Consider the following 23,810-nt stretch of genomic DNA (forward strand, 5'->3'; position numbering starts at 1 on the left):
TAGTGATTTGGGAGTATGAAATCTCCATTAGTCTTGCTTCAGAGTTATATTTTAAACTCTGACACTGCAGAGCTCCCGCCCCCCATAACTCCACCCCCCACCCCAATGAGATCAGGCTATAACTACCTTTTAAGGATGTGGCCCCCAACCCCTGGGTCTCGGACAGGTACCAGTCTGTGGTCTGATAGGGACCAGGCCGCAGAGCTCCGCTGCCCCCCGTACACCCTCCCCCTGGCCCTCTGTGGAAAAATTGTCTTCCATGAAGCTAAGCCCTGGTGCCAAAAAGGTTGGGGACTGCTGCTCTAAGGGGCTTTGTTTTAAATCACACCTTACTTGGCTTTCTCCCTTTCCCTGACCTTCTTTCTCCCCAATTCGTTATTAGTTCCCCAAACATTTCCTTAATAAGTCACTTGTGGTGCATAATTTTTTTCTCATGGTCTGTTTCTCAGGAACCTAACCTAAAACAATAATTATGGCTATGAGTTTGTTTCTCTAATTATATCCAGTTATGTAAGTGCAAGCAAAAAATTGGATTTAACCAGGATGAGTCTTTTGCCAAGCAAATATCATGAAGTAAGAAAAGGGCAAGTGTACCGAAGGTGTATTCAAGGTAGTGGTTATGTAATTTACCATCAAATTTCAGCTAGTTAAGTAAGGGAGGACGTGGTGGGGGGAGGTGAGGTGAAGGGCAGTATGATCAATAGATGATAGGTCCTAGGATTGAAGAATTGTTAGAATTGAGGTACTATCAGGAATAACTGGAAAAATAGGAGATCAGAGATAGAAATGCTTGAAAAGTAGCATTATACAGTGCTTGAACTGTTGATATTGCTAAGGTGTAGATAGAGTATAACTCTTAGAATGAGTGGCTGACATAGTGCCAAGGAAAATATCACTGGAGGAGAAAAATTCAAGGAACTGATAGGCCTGAGTGTTAAAATAGACATCTGTGTGGACTTTGAAATCAATAATTAAGATAGCAGTAGTGTTAATGAGAGTCAATCAAACCAAAATCCTTAAGAAATGAGGGGAAGTGATCTGAGAGTTAGTAGGTGGCTACAATAAAAAAGGGAAGAGGTGGCAGAGTCATATGACCTGAGGTTCAAATCTGGGGTGGGAGGGGTTTAGACAGGAAGGACAGGAAGGAGAGCCAAGAGTCTGGAAGTGACAATGAGTGTCAAGAGGGACACAGACTTTATCTCCAGGCTCACCAGATGTGAGAAAAACATCTACCACTTAAGCCTACAAAGGAAATAGGGTCCTTGTGGAATAGTCAGGTTTTAATTAGAACGCCTGTAATCCCAGCACTTTGGGAAGCCAAGGCAGGAAGATCACTTGATGCCTGGAATTCGAGACCAGCCTAGGCAACATAGTGAGACCCCATCTCTAGAAAAATAAAAATTAAAAAAAAGAAAAGGGACAGGAGGTGAAGGCTGTATTCAGAGAAGATGTTGAAGCTGTATGGGATTTGAAAGATTATTAGTTTCACAGGCACAGTGGAAGGGTGTCAGGAGTTACTGGGGTGGAGGAGGGGTAGGGAAACAAGACAAATGGCAATGTGCAGAGCCTCAAGGGAATGGTAATGCAATAGTCAAGTGGAAATGGGAATATGAGACTTCTCATGTTGATGGTATAAACAGGGGTAAAGGGCACGATGAGACCAGTTCTGGTGTTCTCAAGACAGCAGTGCTATGAGTGATAGGAAATGGAAAGAAGTAGCCTTATACTAAGTGCTCTAGGCTCATTCTTTTTTATCAAATGATGCCAATTTTAAAATGCTTTGTTCTCTGATATGAAGTACACTTTCCACTTATTTACCATATGGATAAAGTACAACTGTACTCTATTTCCTTGTCTATATTCAGGTATTCAGAATGTCTAGTAATATATTTAAAAGCAGCTCAAATATAATTTAAAAAAAAAAAACAAAAAACTACCACTGAATTGACTTCGTGCAAATCAGAGTCCTTCAAATTTCATGAGTGTATGTTCATGTTCAAACTTCATGTTGTGTTTTGGTTGGCTTAGTCTGTTTCTGTAGTCATGGTTCCAGAAGAGACACCTCCAGAGGATGAGCAACCACTTCCAGGGAAGCCCCTAGCATGGCACCTAGCATGGCCCCTGCACAAGGATGTCATGCAAATTCATGAAGCATTCCATATTTTTAAAAAACAAAACAAAATAAATAAATCAAACACATTTGAAATGCCATTGGCATCACTATCAAAAGTTACTTCAATCTGTAGAAATCCAAAGGGCAAAGGGTGCGGGAGGGATGCCTGTGGGTTCAGATTTGCCAGGCTGGTTGTTATCCTTCATCATTGCTCACTCAGTTTCATAAACCTGAATGAGCAAACCAAACTGGTTGTCAGAGTAGACAGATGGTGAAGGTCTGAGGCTGCTTGGTATGAATGATTGTATTGTACTTGATCAGAATAGTCATGACTCCACCGGTGGTTTCAACACCAAAGGAAAAGGATTGATATTAAAGAGCAGCAAATCCTGAATGTTTTCAAGTCTCTGGACAAGGCATAAGATAGCTGCCTACGTAGCTGCAAATATAACTGACACCCTTATCAAGATTGATGCTTTTTTTCCATTCCTTTCTGTTGAAAAAATCCTGTAAGAATTTCTGAGTTTATGAAGATTGAAGATGCAAGTAGAGTTGTTGAGCCTAAGAATACTGAGTTATAGAAATGCCCCCTGTATTTCTGGAGACAAGATTTGATTTCAGAAGTCAAATAAGGCTTTGCCTTAAAGAAAAAATAAATGTGTTAGTTCAAAAGCTGCCTCATCTCAGGAGGGCGTCTTGCTGGTCAGTAGAAGCTGCACTTCAAAGAGACAGCTGTAAACTGGGCCTATGGTTCTTACCTGTTTTGAAAGACAAGGCAGGCCTCCCTTAGAACCAAAGGTTGCCAGAGCTGACAGGTAGACCCCCGGAGTTGAAAGCTGATCATATAGATATGCTAATGCCCAAGCCGGGCCCAGATGGAACCATTCGGTTCAAGTAATTAACACAAAGCACAGCCCATGTTGACTTCTGGGATCATCTCTGTCTCCAAGAACACAATTACTGGAGCCAAGATGTCTCTGTTTTTTGCTAAAGTAATAGCCTTATCATAAAACTTAGAAGTTTGCCCCGAGATGATTTTATAACTCATTGTTCCCCTAGTTAGAGTTAGTTAAAGGATCTGTGGTGCCTTTTAGGAGACTTTGACCCTAGAGCAAACTGCCTGTTAGTATGCAAATCCCATTGCCCTTGGCAACGGGAAGCCTGTATGTACCCTATAAAATACCTGCGTGGAGTTTCATTTGGGGAGATATTTTATGCGGGTAGAATATTTCCATCCGGATACCCTCCTTTATCTATTTTCATAAACTTTTACTTTATAAACTATATCTTTGGCTCTGTGTATTATTATTGCCATTACTTTATTTTTTATTTCTGTTTCCTACTATATTTTTCATCCTTTGCGATGACCCCTGCCTGAGAGACCTGATCGGACGAAAAAACCTCTTTGCAGGGAGCGTAGCTAACTCCCTGCAAACTGGAGTAGTCAACTTAGAGACCTGATTGGAACAAAGAGAAAACGACCTCTTTGCGGGGAGCGTAGCAAACTGCCCGCATAGAGTCACCCACTAGGATGATGCCATGGATCTGAGACTTGTTTACCATGATATGGATAAAGGGTTAAAAAAACTTTTTCTCCTTTTCTAGGGACAAATTTGGTTAACTTTCTAGCCCTGTTATTCTGGAAATTTGGTAAAGGTGGCATATCTTCTGTATTTCCAGGCAACATTACTTATGGTTAAAAAAAAAAAATCTTTTTAATAAACTATGTCTGAGCTGTAAGTTCTGTAAAGTATCTGGTGGTAAGTCATAGTGTCAGGCTTCCCTAAGTGTAGCAAGTTCTTGCAATTGGTCAGTTCCCTTGCTAGGGCCCTGGAAGCTGTGCCCAAAGGACTGCTACTAGAGATAATGGTTCTTGTGGAGTATGAGGCTTTGCTATTGTTTGTATGTTTGGGTCCACCCAAAATTCATATGTTGAAATCCTTACCCTCAAGGTCATGATGTTAAGAGGCGGGGGACTTTGGAAGATGATTAGATCATGAGGGCAGAAACTCAAAATTGGAATTAGTGTTAGAAAATAGGCCCCAGAGAATTGCCTTGCCCCTCCACCATGTGAGAAAAGAACAAGGAGAAGGTACCATTTATAAGAAAGTGGGTCCTCATTAGACCCCAATTCTGCTGGTACCTTGATCTTGGACTTCCCAGATGCCAAAACTGTGAGAAATAGATTTCTGGTGTTTATAAGCTACCCAGTCTATGGACTAAGGCTTTTAAGCCAGGGTATGGCACCTGTACTCACCTTTTGCCTGGTACCATTCCTTCAAACCTCAGCTGTCACCGAAGGGGAAGAGGGGGAATACAGTAGACACTAGACTGCTGCATGGATTATTGTGAGGACTCACTGAAGAAACTCATTTGATGCTGCCATGCCAGCATACTGTATTTCCTGTCTTCATGTTCTAAGTGAACTGATGCTAACTAAGGGCAGCCTATTAAGATCTTGTGAGACTGACTGTCTAGTCAAAGTCTTCTCCAACCACGCAAGTGTCCCTAGCTGCACATTTAAATGTGAAGATTTTATCTTTGTTAATGGAGGTTGGACAAATTAAAAGTGCCACCTCTTAGGTTTAGATCAACATATTTCTTTTAGCACCAAATGTCTTGTCTAAGTCCTCAACAGAAGTTGTGACCATTGGCTCAGTGATGATTCTTATATTGAGACCATCAATGATTCTAGACTATTTGGAGGCCCGATGGTTGGAGTGGTTAAATAAAGTACTATGTTGACAGTGTTTGTGATAATCTTCCCATGCAGGTGGGTTTCTGCATTTTTTTTTGTTTTGTTTTTTTTGGTCTTTGTTAGAACCATGGTAGATATTTCCTCAGAAGAGAAGCTTTTTTTTTGTTTGTTTGTTTGTTTTGTTTTGGAGATGAAATTCATATAACGTAAAATTCACAATTTTAACAATTTTAAAATATACAATTCAGTTGTTTTTAGTATATTCACAATGTTATGCACTATCATCACTATCTAATTCCAGAACATTTCTATCACCCCCAAAAGAAGCCCCATACCTCCCAATTTTTTCCTCCTCCTATTCCCTGGCAGCCACTAATCTACTTTCTGTCATTGTGGATTTGCCTATTCTGAACATTTCATAGAAATGTAATCACATGATATGTAGTCTTTTGTGACTGGCTTCTTTCACTTAATGTTTTCAAGGTTCATCTGTGTTGTATATATCAGTATTTCATTCATTTTTATGGCCAAACAATAGTCCATTGTATTGGTATACCACATTTTGTTGATCCTTTCATCTGCTGATGGACATTTAAAGCTGTTTCCAATTTTTGGCTGTTGTGAATAATGCTGCTGTGCACATTCATGTACAAGTTTTTGTGTGAATTTGCTGGGTCATATGGCAACTCTGTCTTCAAAAAGCAGCTTTTAATTTTCCCTTTACATTTCATCTGAGTCACTTACCATCATGAAAGACCAGTGCTTTATATATGATTTGAGAACTGCCTCATCAAAAATACATCCAATCAGATGTAGGTCTTTTTTTTTTTTTTTTTTTTTTTTGAGACAGAGTCTCACTCTGTCGTCCGGGCTAGAGTGAGTGCCGTGGCATCAGCCTAGCTCACAGCAACCTCAAACTCCTGGGCTTAAGCGATCCTCCTGCCTCAGCCTCCCGAGTAGCTGGGACTACAGGCATGCGCCACCATGTTCGGCTAATTTTTTCTATATATATTTTCAGCTGTCCATATAATTTCTTTCTATTTTTAGTAGAGATGGGGTCTCGCTCTTGCTCAGGCTGGTCTCGAACCCCTGACCTTGAGCCATCCTCCCGCCTCGGCCTCCCAGAGTGCTAGGATTACAGGCGTGAGCCACCGCGCCCGGCCAGATGTTTGTCATTTTTAAAAAATGTGTTTGTAAGGTTCATAGCAATAGACTCTTTTCAGCATCACATAAATTGTCCCATGTCAGTAAAGACAGCATAGCCTGAGGCAGTTCCCTTTCTTGACCATTGGTGATCGTCTCCCCTTTTCTATGTTAAAAGGCACCCACACCAGATTAGATGGTGCCAGGATCCAAGTTCTCTGATATACCTGCTGGGGAAGATGGTTCTCGGTTGTAGGAGAAAGATGTAGACACTGAAGCTGCTACTGCATTCAATCTGGGCTCACTCTTGTTTTTTTTCCTGATGGAGGATAGAGTCCTGAGGAGAATCTTCAAAGGTTTTTGTTACCACTTTCTCCTATTACCTGTTACCTCAGGAATTTATTCTTCTCTTTATTTAATTTGGAGTCTCCCTTTTATACTGTTGGATTCTTCAAAAGTTGGGTGATCCTTAACTGCCCATATAATAAGTGAAGGTGTAAATTGAATAGTTTTGGTCACTGGAGTATGGATCCTTCGTCCATGTGAGAATTTCTGTTCATCTTGCAGGGAAAGCCAGTTCCCTGGTGTCTGTGAGTTAGCTGGGGCACCATGGCACTTTTCTGGCCCATTTGCTCACTTTGAGACCTCACTTATCGGATCTCCCATTGTAAAGAGCTGTACTCAGGTGCTAGCCCTGGTGACACATATGGGGGTTATCTCTATAAGGGCAGATAAAGGGGCATTAGTCCAGCTGATCCAGCATCCCTTAATTGATTTTTTGACTGATCACTTACAATCTCTTCTCTCAGCTTTTGTTTGCTTACTTTTATCGGAAGTACCCATTGTTCTAGAGGTACTCCTAGTAAAACATGATGTGCGGTCAGGAGGTAGGGTACTCTCTTCTACCTGTGTGGGCCAGAGACTCTCCGCCTGCCAATGTGTTGCTGTCTGCTTTAGTATCATCCAGAAACTCATGTTATAAGCTGCTGGTAGCACCCCTCTTGGCTTTCGAGCATCAAGATGGATTTATTTTTATTTTCTGCTCCTGCTGACATTTCGGTAGGATTTGAGGAAGAAGGAAAACATATCTGTGTAAAATTGACCTTTTCTTTACTTCTATCTAGATCAGGACAGTCCAACCCAACCTTTTATCTCCAAAAGGGCTTTCAAGCATATGTACTCAGGAAAAAACCACCAGGTTCACTTCTTCCTAAAGCACATAAGGTATAGTATACAAATGATAAATTATTTGGTGACAAATAAATGTTTTTTATACATACAAAACAGATTTAAATTGCTTTTAAAAGCCATCATATGATTACTAAATAATAGAAAATATATTTTATTTCTAATTAAAATTTCACTTGAAATGTATCCTTTTTTGTTTTTAAAAAGGATTTGGGGTTGAAATCTAAGGCTATCTTTAGGCTATTAATCTTGAGCAACACCCAGTCCTCTTGTGGATTTGATTTCTCCCTATACACTTGGCTAGAAATACAATCAGTGAGTGAGTATTTTCCGTGCTACTCATTTATAAATGTTTTGTTTATTGTTATATATTTAAATTATTATATCTAATAACAGTATCTAATTGCTGAATTATTTTAATATATTTCCTATGACAATCTTTTAATCTTTTGATGATAAAAAGAAAGATTTGAATAAGAATTTTATAATATTCTCTAAATATTAGATTTAGAATTATAAAAGTTTTTCTGTTTTCAGAAAACAGTTATCTATGGATTTTTATAGAACAGGAGAGGATAGGCATCAAAGTCCTGGAGTACATTAAAAGCACTGTGCATATTTAAAGTATTACTGTAACCATGGATAGCAGGTGCTTCCCAGACTCAGCTCACTAGGAAAGGACCATTGTGGGGTGGTCTTAATATTACAGTGATAGAAAATACAGACTGACTTCCTTGGTCCCACTGTATTCCCAGAAACATGGAGAAAGTTGGATGCTTAAGATAAAAAAAAAAAATTGGATAACGTTTATTAAATGTCAACATGGCATGTGCTCAGGATTCATGCACCTATAATCAGCCCTATTTGGCTCTCTTCTTGATAACATCCTACCAGAACACATTAGACCATAACATAATACTCTCAGCCCAAGTACAGCTCTAAGGATCTGGAGAACTTTGTTCCAACTCCCATCATTTTTCTCAATTCTGCATTGAAAAAAGCAATGCTCCCACTCTGCCATCCATTTTTTGCCTCCCTAACCCTTTTGTCCTCTCCCCTTGACCACCCCAAGCTCATTTCCCCACCAGGGTGCTGCTTAGACATGGGTTTAGTTACTCCCCTTTATTTCTCCAGGTATCGCTGCAGCAGCTGTTTTACTTGTTGATGTCAAAATGAACTTCATGGTTTCCCCTCCGTAGAATGGTCGATTACCCTTGCCTGAGTCCGAGGCAAGGTGACTTTACATGCAAATGAATCATCCTTACATGGTCTGCATCACAACCCTGCTGTAAGCTGTGCCCTCGGGTCTTGAGTGATAGGCCTACACCTCTGTTCTGATTAAGAAGGTCATTTTCTTCTCACTATCTTGTCTGGGCTCCTGCTTCAGTACCAGTTTGCTTCTAATGGCCTACTTTCCCAGTAGTTACCTTGAGCTCCACAGCAGCACCAGGTACCAGGAAGGATCCCCACACCCCTGCCTTGGAAACAGGAGCCTCCTTTGATCTCCAGAAGGGGCAGGTGTTTTTCCCTTCCCACTGCCACCCATCTACCTGCCCCAGCTCCCTGTAGCTGACTGTGGTAGAGTGCTAGAATAGAGACTTACTTACCTGAGCCTCCGTGGGAGAAATGAACGAAAGAGAGCAAGCCAGTGAGCAGGGAACTGCTGAGGACAAAGGAGAAAGGGATGTTTTATGATAAAATCTGAGAAATATTGGCTGGTCACCATGGCTTATGCCTGGAATCCAAGCACTCTGGGAGGCTAAGGAGGGAGAGTTGCTTGAAGAGTTCAAGACCAACATGGGCAATAGTGAGACCCCCCCTCTCTACAAAAATAAAAAAAATTAGGCATGCATGGTGGCATGTGCCTATAGTCCCAGCTATCTGGGAGGCTGAGGCAGGAGGAATGCTTGGCCCAGGAGTTTGAGTCTGCAGTGAGCTATGATCACACCACTGCACTCCAGCCAACAGAGCAAGACCCTGTCTCAAAAAAAAAAAAAAAAAAAAACAACAGCCTGTGAAATATTATGATCAGGAGCTATTGCCTTCATATTACCAGAGCCAAGATTAAGTCCCATGCAGGTACCCATCTTTTTATCCTAACTAAATTATCATTTTTTTAGTGCTGATCTAATTTATAATTACAATAATTGCATTAAGACTACTGTTAAGGAAATTATTACAGTTATCCTCTGAGTTATTTGTTGACACTGTTTTCCAATTGATTTCTAACCTTAAGGTCAGCTCACAAATAGTTATTAAATTTCTATGTCTCTGATTTTTAATAATCCATCATCCTATTTAGATTGACAGAGAATTTAAAGTCCAGAAAGCCTTGTTTTCTGTTGGATTCCCTGTTCCCAAGCCTATGCTGTACTGCAGTGATGCATCTGTCATTGGAACAGAATTTTATGTGATGGAACATATGAAGGTAAATTAACAATCTTATTTTGTTGCTTTTATTTTTAATTATGAAGTTATGATGCTTTATTAGATGAAGTTTTATTTTAATATTTATAAATTATGTAGTTTATTATTTGATATTTTAGGTAATTGGTTTGCCTTGCAAAGGCTTAAAATTTTGTTTTAATTTGAGCACATGCAATGAGGGAGGGATGAAATAGATGACGAGCAAATTTAGTAATTGGTGCATCTTGACTTATTCTTAAATTCTCCTGTGGGTGTCAGCAAAGAACTATAAGTAATGGCAACAACCACTACCCTTATCAGGGAAAATCAACTCCATATAGGACAATCAAGCCATTAAGAACAATGAATTCAAATAGTTTTTTAATTTGTTTTTTGTAAAATGTAAGTTGAGAATAGTTTTGGCTTTTAAGTTCATCTTGACATATCCTTGTATTTTCCCTTTAGCACGTATCCTCTAATATTAAACCTGTTTCACAAATGAATATTTTTCTAACATATTCTACAAAGTATAGGTTTTGGTTGCAAAACATTTAAATTATCTATTGTAATCACTTCCATAGGGTCGAATCTTTCGTGATTTCTCACTACCTGGAGTTAGCCCAGCAGAACGTTCAGCCATATATGTGGCCATGGCAGAAACTTTGGCTCAGTTACATTCCTTGAATATACGGTCATTGCAGCTGGAAGAATTTGGTATAGGTGCTGGGTACTGCAAAAGACAGGTAATGCACCCACATAAAGAGCTACTTTTTTTCAAGTTCTTGGAAATAATATATTATTAGTCAAAATATATGATTGTATAGTTTTCTGAAACTTGGCTATGACTTTACCATTATCCTACAGATTGACTTGTTTTTGGCATAAAATAATCTTCTATTTTTAAGTCAGGTTTTGTTCAGCAAAATATTCTGTTCCAGACTCTTTGCTTAATTTACCATTACTCTTTCTGTACAGTTTTCCTTTCTACGTTGGGCTAGCAGACATTATCAGGCTTGACTGTGTGTTTAATACTTGCTGAATACTGTGTTAAATATCAAGAAAATAGAAATCGGTTCTTCCCCTATAGGAACTTGTGGTCATTTTTGAGAGACCTATATGTGAATCTCATATACATGAAACTTGAAAATGGTATAAAAGAGTATGAAATCTAGTAGTAAATTGTTTAGTGCTCATCATAAGAACCATGCCATTCAGGGTGGAAATTGGCAGGCCCTTTCTCGATCTCGAACTCCTGACCCTGAGCAATCCACTCATCTCAGCCTCCCAGAGTGCTAGGATTACAGGTGTGAACCACCGCGCCCGGCCAACAGGCCCTTTAAGAAAGGGCTTATGGAAAAAGCTTCCTAGGAGAGATGTCTTGCAATGAGTATTTAAGGAAAGATAAAATTTAGAGCGATGAGGGGCCGGGCGCGGTGGCTCACGCCTGTAATCCTAGCACTCTGGGAGGCCGAGGTGGGCGGATCGTTTGAGCTCAGGAGTTCGAGACCAGCCTGAGCAGGAGCGAGACCCCATCTCTACTAAAAAATAGAAAGAAATTATATGGACAGCTAAAAATATATATAGAAAAAATTAGCCGGGCATGGTGGTGCATGCCTGTAGTCCCAGCTACTCGGGAGGCTGAGACAGGAGGATCCCTTGAGCTCAGGAGTTTGAGGTTGCTGTGAGCTAGGCTGACGCCATGGCACTCACTCTAGCCTGGGCAACAGAGTGAGACTCTGTCTCAAAAAAAAAATAAATAAATAAAAATAAATAAATAAATAAATAAAAATAAAAAATAGAGTGATGAGGAAGAGATGGTGAGCATTTTGAATCAAAGGATAGCAAGACTAGATATCTTTGGGGCGGTTTCCCTTTGTAATCATGTCGTTTTGCAGGGATTAAGGAAAGAGAAGGCCATTTGGGTTGTTTCCACATCTTTGCAATTGTGAATTGTGCTGCTATAAACATTCAAGTGCAGATGTCTTTTCAATATAATATCTTTTGTACCTAAATATTTGTACCCGTGTAATATGCTGAAATTAAAAAATAAATTTATAAAAAAGAAAAGAGAAGGGAACTAAGGTTTTGAGAGTACTCACTATATGCCAGGTCCAATGCCAGGTGAATTGTGGACCTTCTCTTTTTTAATCTTTGCAGCAACCCTAAGACATAGGTTTTTATTTCTCCCATTTTGCAGATGAGAAAACTGAGGCTTACATAGATCAAGTAATACACAATTAAGTGGCTAGGGCATAATTTAAACCCAGGTCAGTATGAGTCCAAAGATTGAGATCTTTGCTCTTTTGTACTAAATTGAGCAAAGATATCTTGGCAAATGGAGAGAGATATAAGCAAATAAATAACATGGTCCCACTTGATGGAGGACTTTGAGAATAGGTTGATTTATTTGCATTCAATTCTAAGATTAAATAGAAAGTATTTGCATTACTCATACCTGTAATATATTTAGAAGATTCCATGAGTAATAAGAAAGGGTACTAAAATGAAAAGTAAAAATCTTCTTTCTTCTTCTAGACCCCATATTCTCTTTTTCAGGGTCACTTGTTTCTTGTAACTCCTTCCAGAAGTTGTCTGTGCCTATTTGTGTGTGTGTATGTGTGTGTGTGTGTGTGTGTGTTTGCAATCTTTTTGTTTTTCTTCCACAATATAGTTGCTGAACAAAGACTAGAACCCACATCTCTTGATGCCTAGGCCAATATTTTTTTCCTGATAAAAAACTAGGAAAGTAAAATGGAACTAGATGGAAGAGAGTCTTAAATGTTTATGTTTTTAGGCTGATATTATTATTTTAGGCTGACAAGAGTATCACTGACATTGATCTTGAGCATTTAGGAGTAAAACACAATTTGATATAATTGAATTTTGTTTTAATTTTAGAATTGCTGAAGCTTACATTCCACTTTCCGCTCTGTTATTTTTCTTATTTAAATATCTTTAGGTATCAACCTGGACAAAGCAATATCAAGCTGCAGCTCATCAGCACATCCCTGCCATGGAACAGCTATCTGAGTGGCTAATGAAAAACTTGCCAGATAATGACAATGAAGAGAATTTGATTCATGGAGATTTCAAACTAGATAACATAGTTTTCCACCCTAAAGAGGTACTGTAAGCCATGTTTACAATAAATTGGGTAGATCTGATTTGAGACACAAGTACTAAGCAGATGTTCCTCCCAGAGCATTGAAGGAGCCCAACCCGTCTCCATTCTTTCCCTACAGCTCAGGAATGTCTTCACCACTCACAAGTTTTAGAAATGAGTCCTACAGATTTTCTAGCATGGGTAGCTGCCTACCTTTAAAGCTGGTTCTAATCTTAAGTGGTATCTGATTTACTGCTTACAAAGGACTTGGGAATTTTACTTGCATGTTGCTGTTTTTTTCAAAGAATTTTTTTTTATCTGCTACTTAAAATATATAGCTTATCTATGTTCTTGCTCTTTCTTCTAGTTCATTTACATCTCTTTGTTTTTTCTTGTCCTGTGTCATAAAGAATTTTTAATTTATTATAAGCTCAGAGAAGACAGAATTCCAAAAGCATCTTTTGAGGCTTCAAAAAAATTACATTAGATTAATGTAACCTTGCTCTGTGTAAATGTGCACAATGTTCTCTTTATAAAGAGTACAAACAAATAAAAGCTGTAACCCTCCACTAAGCACAGACAGTGAGGCCTAGGATTAGAGGATAGTGGGAGTGAGGAAACTACTTCAGTTCTTTCATTAACTGTATGCCTTTGGGCAAGCTACTTGGCACTTAGTATTCCTACATAAATGAGAAAGATTTCCAGTTCCCTGAATTCTGTTTCTTAGAGGAGGGTTTTCTAGGTTCATTAGTTTTCTCAGAGTGCTAAGATGCTTTAGGGCAGGAAGAGCTGCTCTATATTTATGTGCTAAGCTTCTGGATTTCATGTTTTTCCCTATAGGAAAAGGCCAGGGGGGAAATACTGTTATAAATTACTTTGTTGTCGTAATTCAAAGTAGTATTAATCAATTGAAATCCAAAAATAATATGAAGATATTTGAGCACATTTACCAGCAAGACAGAAAATTTGTCATGGAAAAGTCAATTTGGATATTAAAATTAACTATATGAAATTATACATATGTGCACATGTATGTGTAACCTTTTGTTAATGGCACTGATGAATTCTGATTTAGAACTTTGTTAATTACGTAAATTTAGATTGGAAAAATTGAAAAATGCTTATTTATAACCTGCAAAAATTATAAAAGCATGTACCTCAAAACATAGCAGGATCTGCCCTATATTTGATCTATATCATTTGATTCATTAATATTTTAGATGCCCACCTTTGAATAAGTCAGATTTCTTTATCTGTTCTGACACTATAGTACTTTTCTATTCTTAAGCAAATAAGAAAAAATCTAGACCTAGATCTCCTAATGGATTATATGTTGTTTACCAAGATGTTTAATTTGTAGAATTAGCCATAATATGCTGAAAGTAATGGTAAATTCCAGTAAGTACCAAACTATTTTCCCATTTATATTAAATCTCATATTTTAAAAGTATTTCTTGTAGGATTAAAATTGTTAAACAGGTATCGTTTTCCCTCAGATAAGCAGAATATTCAATAGTTTGGGAGAGACATTTTTAAAGAAACAATAGATAAAGGCACAGCTTTTAGTTATCTAGCTGTGACAACTCATTTGTTAACATTTATAATTATCTTTTAGTGTTTTAGGGCCATATAATAGTAAAATTTTTTTCTACTTTATATGCAATAATTTTATTATTAGTTAAATCAAATTTAATTAACTTCTGCCTCCTATAAGTATTATAACTAACTCTTCATGGAAAGTAACATGTGGTTGGCAGAATTCAAGTCAACTAGCATTTATTCATTACAATTATGTACTCTGATATTGGGATGGAAAGGAAATACAGCTCCTAATGAGCTCAAAATACAAATAGAGGGAAAAGATATCTAGGTAACAGCAATTAAACAATATATACCCAATTGCTGATGTATATCATACAAAATGAACTTTAAGAGCAGTAAAAGAAAAAAGGATACCCACTGTGGACTGACACTAAGAGCTACCAAATTTTAAGGTTTAATTTTAGTTAATAGTATATATTTCCCACCTCTTTTTAAAAAATTTTATAAGTAACTAGAAAATGTGTGTGTGTGTGTGTTTGTGTGTGTGTGTGTGTGTGTTTCATAAGATCATTCAACAATTGCAAAGTCAGTCTCTGGGTTATAACAAGTTGAATATATGTATTTATGTGCTTACCTGTATATATGCCTAGGGATATGCTTGAAAGCTTTTTTTTCTTTGAGGTTAAAGATTATGTCTTTATTTTTTCTTTGTCTCTAGAGTCTATATAGTAGATGCTCAATAAATGAGAACCTACTAGACTAGGAGCTCCTTTAAAGCAGTGACTGTATCTTATTCATCTTTAGATAGCAGGGGTTTACATGATGCACAATGAATCTGTGTTGAAGGGACTGATTTTAGTTAATTATTCACTAAGTAACTATTTTCATCTCAAACATTATGCTTAATTTTCATTCCCTAGCAGTGTGACCTTAAAGCAAATTACCTAACTGTTCTCTGTGCCTCAGTTTTTATTTTGACTTTTTCTTTTTTCTTTCTTTCTTTCTTTCCTTTTTTTTTTTTTTTTTTTTTAATTTGAGACAGGGTCCCACTCTGTTGTATGGGCTAGAGTACCGTGGTGGCATCATAGCTCACTGCAACCTCCACTCCTGGGTTCAAACAATCCTCCTGCCTCAGCCTCCTGAGTAGCTGTGACTATAGGTGTGCACCACCATGCCGACTAATTTTTTTAATTTTTGGTGGAAACGAGGTTTCATTATGTTGCCCAGGCTGGTCTCAGACTCCTGGGTTCAGGTGATCCTCTCACCTCAGCCTCCCAAAGTGCTAGGATTACAGGTGTGAGCTACCTCACTTGGCCTAACTTTTTCTTTTGAAATAATTACAGACTCAGAAGAAATTATAAATATTATACAGTACAGAGAATTCCTGTGTACCCATCATCCAGATTTCCCAAAATGGATCTTACACAACTGTAGTATATTATCAAAGCCAGGAAATTGACACTGTATGCCTTTTGAATTGAAAAAAAATCCCAAAATTTCAGAGTTGCTGGGCATCTAAAATTAAGTAGTCAGTATGGAGCCATTAGCTGGTACTTGGCACACAGCTCAACTTATTTTAATTATCCACTCTTTTCCATTCTTTTCCCCTCTGTTTTTCTATTCTGCTTTTCCAAGATTGCCTATCAAACTCTATTCTTCAGAAAAAATATTAAGTTATAAGTAAATCTTTCATAATACATACTGAAACAGTGGTTGTAGGGAATGGAATTACAGGAGACTTAACAACTGTACATTCTGTAATGTTTAAGGTTTGAGGATTGTGGGGTTTTGTTTTTTAAAACAACAACATGTTTTATTTTTATCATCAGAAAACACAGCAATTAAGAGAGAAACAAAAACAATTTTAAATGACAAACCTTCCAGGAATGTGTGGAGTAAGCCAGTAAAGCATTACTAGAAGTGGTATGGCAAGACAAAAGCATATATTACTCAGTTTCACAATCCTTGTTTATTTCCAGTTACTTGTTTGAAAAGTATTTGAAGCATGTTTGAGCGAGTATTTCAGTAGTATAACATGCTCACTGCAATGTTTAAAAGAAATCCAGTTTTCATGGAAAATGCTGATTTTTCAAATATAAATCTTACTGGTGGATAAATGTTTTAAGATTTTGGAGTTTAATGGAAAAATCTGTGTATTGTCATTTCAACTTAAAAAATTAGAAACATCCACTGGAATGAATCCACTTCAGTGATCTAGAAATCGATTTTTTTTTTTTTCCATTATACCTCTCCTGTGATGGTGCAGATTTGGTGGTTCTTACTTTAGAATCCATGAGCCCTTATGACTTCATTTGACTTTTTATCCTGCATGGCCACATGGTCATGATCTGTCATTTCAAAAACTGCCTTCTTTAGTGTCAATTTAATTAACAATTTTTTTGACTGTGGAAGTGTGAGAGTAACATAAGAATTTTAAAGTTCCCTGACCTTAGGTTACTTCTTATTCCATAATCTCACTTCTCAACTTTACACAATTTCCAGCCCTAAACTTGCCTCATATTTTTGCTGCAGAATAAAGTCATGATATCAGGTGAACTGGGTCTGGGACATATTTATGTTGCATCATTTCATCTAGGCCGTGACTTCCTCTCTTAGTAAAACCTGTGACTTTTTTTCTTTTTAATGGCTTTTTCAGATCTTTTCCATTCTTCTCAAACTCAAGTTTCTTGTCCCATCTAGACTTCCACTCTCAGCATATGGTCTTGCCTTCTACTTGACTCATTTTTGTCCTTTTAGTCACTTTCCAGTACAGACTACTTTCTAGAGATTACATGGTCCTTGAAGTTCTCTTGATATTGTCGAAGACATTTCAGCCCTCTATACAATATCCCCTTCCTGCAGATTGATGGGTGATATTTTTCTTCAGCCTCATTGCCAAGAAAAGTTGTCCCTCTTAAGCAGCTGGTTTGTTTTTAATCTATATACACTATAAAGACTGTGATGATTCATGCTTCACACTTTGTTTTGTCTACTAGAACACTCAGCGAATTTTAGTACCCACACTAGCAATTATATAGGACCTATGACATTCGATTTTATGTAATAACCTTATTCTTAAATTCATCTTTTCATTAAAAATTCTATTTTTCCCCTGCCTACTTTATCTACTGTTTGTCCTGTTAGATTACATGTGTTTCTTTTGTTTTGAATGGTAATACACATAAATAGAATTCAGTACTATAAAAAAGCATACATAGAAAAATAAACCTCTCTCTATAGAAGATAATCAACAAAACTAAAAGCTTTCAGTTGTGCTGAGGTTTCAGAAAAACTGTTAGAAATCTGTTAGAAGTTAATAAATTCTTTAGCTGAGCATGGTAGCTGAAACCTGTCATCCTAGCACTTTGGGAGGCTGTGGCGGGAGGATTGCTTGAGGCCAGGAGTTCGAGACCAGCCTGAGCAACATACTGAGACCCCCATCTCTACGAAAAATAGAAAAATTAGCTGGGTATGATGGCATGTGCCTGTAGTCCCAGCTACTCAGGAGGCTGAGACAGGAGAATAGCTTGAGCCCAGGAGTTTGAAGTTGTAGTGAGCTATGATGAGGCTACTGCATTCTAGGCTGGGTGACAGACCAAGACTCTGCCTCCAAAAAAAAAAAAAAAAAGTTGTTTAGCAGTAGCAAGGTGAACTGGTAAATGTTTATCTCAACCACTAGGAGTTATACTGAGCTTTTTATAGCTCTGAACACAAACAGTTGTAAAGAGAATTCTAATAAACTGTTACTAATTAACTTATACTAATTGATACAATTTGATGAGCCATCAGATTTTCTTACTGGCCATTGTTATATAGCTTTGTATAATTACCAAAAAAATGTTTCAGGTATCTTGAAACAACTCTAGAGAAGTTTCCTAACTTTCATGAAAAAAACAATAATAAACATTTCTAGCATCAGGAAGGGTCTTATCTTCTTGTCTTAGGATGTTGAAAGCATAGATGACAGATAGAATAGTATAAGAAAAATATATCTTTTTTATACAGTTTAACAAATCTACCCAGTATAGTAATTTATAATATAATATAACCACAACAATAAAAGGATTTATAAAGTCAAGTCATAGATAAGGGAGTGATCAATTTTTCCCACAGTAATAATAGCAAATTTTTGATTACTATAAGCCAGGCTTTGTACATACTCATCAAATAGATACATATTGGCCACCTACTGCGTGCTAGATACTCTGCTAGGAACTGGTAAACAAAACATACATGCTACCTGTCTTCATTTAGTCTTCACAGTAACCCTCTGTAAGAGGTATATTTGATAGCTGAGAAAATTGAAGATCAGAGAGGTTAACTAATTTGTTCAGAGTTACACAGCCAGTAAATAGTAGAGCTAGGATTTTAATATTTGTCTGATTCCAAATCCAGTTTCCCACAGAGCTACAGTAACATGTATTAATATAAATTTGCCAGAGGAGCAAGGGAGTACAAGCACACACAAAGTTATATGAAGGCATGAAACCCGGTAACTCCTATCACTCAAATGGGCTTTGCTGTTTTATCTGGCTTGAGTAACTTCCCTAGATTTTATTGCCGCAGACTCCTCACTGACTCCCCTGCAGGCTATTCAAAACATAGCAGCTAGAGTGATTCTTAAAATACAGTTCATATCATGTCATTCCTCTATACAGAACCCTCCAATGGAGGTTCCCCTCCCTGCACCCCCTCCCTCCTACCTAAATCCCTTGAAGTGAACCTCAGCCATTGCTATCAGTTTGGTACATATCCTTTCAACTTTAAATATTCATCTATAACCTTTTTCTTCAAACAAAAATAGGATCGTACTATACATATTATTCTGCAAATTGCTTTTTTCCCTTTTATTTATAGTTTAATGTCCTGTGTTCATAACATAAAGAGATATATTCCCTTGATACATGTTGTTACAAAGTATTAATAGAATGAGGAAAGCTCTCTGTTTTATTGGTTTCAAATTACATAGTATTGTTTTATCATGTTGCTGTATAATGTTGGATTTTGTATTCGTACAGCAAACAGTATCTTTATAATAATTAGGATTTTTATCTACAGCATGAAATAACTTACTTTAAAAGGTACTATTGACAAAATAGTATAATATTTGTTATGTATTTAGATTTTTCACTAAAGCAAATGCTTAATTATACATGGCATAGCATGTATTATTATTGAAATATAAGTAATTACTATAAGAATTTCTTCTTTACCACAGTTACTCCCAGTTGAGAAGTTTTAATTGTTTTTGCCTCTGCTTATTAGTAGAGATATTAGGCTGTGTGAAGTAAAAAGTAGAATTGATGGCCAGTGATGGAACCAGAGGACTTGACCCTGAAATACACCACTGTGGGTAAAGATTGCAAACTACGGCCTGAGATTGACTTTTAATGGGAAGCATGATTTTGAATGCATTCTGGTTCATTTATTTATTATAGTTGTCTTGAATTTTAACATGTTAAAGACTTCTTTATTTTTAATTACAGACTCGAGTTATAGCCGTACTGGATTGGGAGCTTTCAACTATTGGTCATCCTTTGTCAGACCTAGCTTATCTTGCCCTGTTCTACTTTTGGCCAAGGACAATTCCAATGTTAAATCAACGTTTCTATATTCAAGAAAACACAGGTGCAAAAACATAATGTCTAAATGCTATAAATATAAAATTGTCTTTATTATCTTCATAATTAAAAATATATAATCTTGAAATTTTAGATAATAGTTTTTGTTTCTTGAAAATATTTCTAGTTCATTTTATTTTTTATTAATTTTTCTGAATTTAGCATTCTACTTTTAGTAATATATGACAAAATGTAATACTTTGTATATAATGTTCTTTTAGGAATCAAGATTTAGAACATGTTTTGTTGCGTGGATTAATGGTTATTACATTCTGTTATATATGCTATATTGTGACATTTTGAAATATTCACTATAACATATTAATATATCAGCACACATAGTGATATTATGTGCTATTTTTATAGGGATACCATCGATGGAAGAACTGATTTCAATATATTGCCGCTGTAGAAGAATTAATTCTGTTCTTCCCAACTGGAATTTCTTTCTTGCCCTTTCACATTTTAAATTGGCTGGAATAGCACAGGTAACTATTTTAAATGTGTGTTTTTAACCATTATTTACTAATGTACTGTTGATAATATTTTCTGGTCTTTAGGGTTTTTACATTCTTTGTTCTTAGATTATTTTGCTTTTCATAATGACAAATATTGGACATGGATAAAATATAAATCCAGAATTTACAGAATAGGAATTTGACAAGGAAAAATTTAACTAGCAAAATGTGTTATTACTTTTTTGTATAATAAACTTACAAGATGGAAAGACGGAGAGAGAAAGATATAACGACAAAAAAAGAGAACCATGTGAGGATTGGTCATTTCCTGAATATCCAATATAAGAAAAAGCTAAAATCTTTTGATGATCTCTGCTTCAGACTTAGAACCATTTGTTAACCAGGACTAATAATGAGGGAAGAATTATCTTTGTATTTCCCAGAGGCTAGCCTCATACCTATTGTAATGTAGTCTCATAATATGTTTTTTTTTTTTTTTTTTTTTTTTTTTTTTTTGAGACAGAGTCTCACTCTGTTGCCCAGGCTAGAGTGAGTGCCGTGGCGTCAGCCTAGCTCACAGCAACCTCAAACTCCTGGGCTCAAGCGATCCTCCTGTCTCAGCCTCCCGAGTAGCTGGGACTACAGGCATGCACCACCATGCCCGGCTAATTTTTTCTATATATATATTTTAGCTGTCCATATAATTTCTTTCTATTTTTAGTAGAGATGGGGTCTCGCTCTTGCTCAGGCTGGTCTCGAACTCCTGAGCTCAAACGATCCGCCCACCTCGGCCTCCCAGAGTGCTAGGATTACAGGCGTGAGCCACCGCGCCCGGCCTCATAATATGTTTTTGAGTAGGAAGATGAGTAATTTTTTTCATTTTCTAATAGTCATATTTATGTGATTAATTTTGAGGAAATTGAACATAAATTTAGTGCTTTTCTAATTACATTTAAATCTAATACCATTGTCTTTATACTAATCCAGTTTTCAGGCACTTTGAATCTTGGGGGTTTAAGAAATTGAGGTGCTTTATCAGTGGCAAGGGGGTTTAGGGAAAGAACAGGTAAATAAGAGGTTTTAGAAACAAAAAAAGAATGGAAAGAAGTATTGAGGGAAATTATGGTTATTTTTTTCTGTCCTCGGAGTTCATACTATCCAGGAAAAACTGAAATGTCTTCTAGGAAATACTTGTGTTACATCTCATCCTGTATTCTCTAAGAGTTGATCATGTTCAATAAAATGGGTTTCTCAAAATGGGTACATCTGTGTATCTGTCAGTTTCCACAAATCAGATACCAAATAGACTTTAAACTTAATATGGTTTTTTATTTCAAATAAAAGTTTGACTTGGGTTATGATTGAATTAAAATATACATTATAAACTATACATACATAGCATTGTACATGTAGTTGCCTTAAAGATGATCATAAATATTCCATTCGAACTGGAAATATTAAATTAGAAATTTTACAGTGTTTTATTGCATAAATAATTATATGAAGAAGATACAGTAATGGAATTCAGTTGTTTGTGTTTGGGGGAGAAGAGACAGTTTATGTTGGAAGTACAGAAATGGAGAATTATAAAAGAAACACTGATTAGGCCGGGCGCGGTGGCTCACGCCTGTAATCCTAGCACTCTGGGAGGCCGAGGCGGGTGGATCGCTCAAGGTCAGGAGTTCAAGACCAGCCTGAGCGAGACCCCGTCTCTACTAAAAATAGAAAGACATTATATGGACAACTAAAAATCTATATATAGAAAAAAAAAAATTAGCCGGGCATAGTGGCACATGCCTGTAGTCCCAGCTACTCGGGAGGCTGAGGCAGTAGGATCGCTTAAGCCGAGGAGTCTGAGGTTGCTGTGAGCTAAGCTGACGCCACGGCACTCACTCTAGCCTGGGCAACAAAGTGAGACTCTGTCTCAACAAAAAAAAAAAAAAAAAAAGAAACACTGATTAGTATCCAACTAACACTGTTAAAAAGAGACAGTTTTACCTCAATTAAGGGCCAAAAATAGTAGATAAAATATTCTTAGAGGTCATCTCATGGTCTTCTCTTTGGTTTTATAGTTTTTGGTGTTATTTTGTTTCTTTAGATTTTTCTCCCAGTATGAAGAGAGGGGAGTGATCTTTAGGAGTGATGTAACTTACAGATTTGGTATCTTTGGCAACTGCTGAGATCATTTTTAAGTTTGGTTTGATTATAAGTTACAATTCTGCCAGGATGAGAGTGTGTTAACTATATGATATGAGTATGACTCCTTAATTTTGAGGAGTATAATTACCCCTGCATGTAAATTAATACCATTGGTAGTCTGATTTACATCCTTATACTCCGTGAGTTTAGTGTCCTACATAGCTGAGAAACTGTGAAAAGATTGATTGAATAGTTGAAGGACAGTTTTCAATGAATTTTAATTGCTTTATGTTAATTTACTTATAGGGAGTATATAGTAGATATCTTCTGGGAAATAATTCATCCGAAAATAGCTTTCTATTTGCCAATATGGTGCAACCTCTGGCAGAAACTGGATTACAACTCTCAAAAAGGTGAGGAAAACATTCCTTGGCAAACTCAAATTAGAGTCTTAGGTATGTGAAGGTTGTAAACTTTGGAGGAGTAGGAATTATTTTTATTGCTTACACCAGGATTGCTGCTGCCAATCATAATAGTTTTTTGGTAAATCTCGTACATGCCTAAAAACAAATTGACCTAAAATATAAAGAAAATGCTCATGTTTGTGATTAAAAGTATTTTTTTTGTCACTTGAATGTGTAAATTTTTAAAGATATAGATAAAACTCTCAAACTTTTCCTTCTAATGTTTACGTTACATATACCTACTTAAAATTTTGTGCTATATAAGATGATTTATTACTTTAGAAATATTACTCTCTTCCACTGTCAAATTCAACGAAATCTTGTGCAGACATTTTATAAGCGTCTTTGAAATCCATGTCTACGTCATTGGAGCACTTTTTGAGGTGTCTAACACACTTTGCCAGAGTCACATTCCCATTACTTGCTGAATGCATGTGTGATGCTGTCCCCAGAAATTCTGCTTAAGCCATGAGAACCCATGGCATAATACTAGGACAGTTGTTTTGTACAATGCATCTTACAGCTGGATATCTGTGATCTCTACAACATTAACAACCAACTCTTATGCTTCATAATGACCTCTAAAGGTCTTCTTTACAATGACAGTCAGCAGTTGTATTTGTGTGGCATATACTGAGAAAATGATTACATTTGTGTTCGGTTTCTTTGCCTCCTCTTTTAGAAATTCTGACAGATGACATCAATAAAGATTCAAAAATAGCATTGCTTGAGGTGATGCCAGGCTTATATGTTTTTCCCAAATAGTGCTTTTAGCATTAAAGTTTAATGTTCAAAATAAAGTGATTCTGTATTCAGCCCCATAATATGAAAGACTTGAAAAAAATCTAAAATATAGCAGGATACTTTTGGGGAACTGGGGAGACTTCACATTATATTCAGAAATATGTAATAATGATTTGGGACATCTTTGTAAG

General features: G+C 36.8%; 1 protein-coding gene and 1 pseudogene across 1 annotated transcript in view; both read left to right on the forward strand.

Moving 5' to 3' along the window:
* Positions 1-23,810, forward strand: part of ACAD11 (acyl-CoA dehydrogenase family member 11) — an 82,735-nt gene that overhangs the window by 6,232 nt on the left and 52,693 nt on the right. The window contains exons 2-8 of the mRNA XM_069475420.1: positions 7,079-7,178; positions 9,445-9,570; positions 10,130-10,291; positions 12,508-12,672; positions 19,680-19,821; positions 20,181-20,302; positions 22,718-22,824. Of these exons, the coding sequence (XP_069331521.1) occupies positions 7,079-7,178; positions 9,445-9,570; positions 10,130-10,291; positions 12,508-12,672; positions 19,680-19,821; positions 20,181-20,302; positions 22,718-22,824 (924 nt within the window). The remainder of the gene's footprint in view (positions 1-7,078; positions 7,179-9,444; positions 9,571-10,129; positions 10,292-12,507; positions 12,673-19,679; positions 19,822-20,180; positions 20,303-22,717; positions 22,825-23,810) is intronic.
* On the forward strand, positions 2,110-2,166 carry LOC138388900 (U6 spliceosomal RNA; annotated as a pseudogene).

Source organism: Eulemur rufifrons, chromosome 7, assembly GCF_041146395.1.
Source record: "Eulemur rufifrons isolate Redbay chromosome 7, OSU_ERuf_1, whole genome shotgun sequence".
Lineage (NCBI taxonomy): Eukaryota > Metazoa > Chordata > Mammalia > Primates > Lemuridae > Eulemur > Eulemur rufifrons.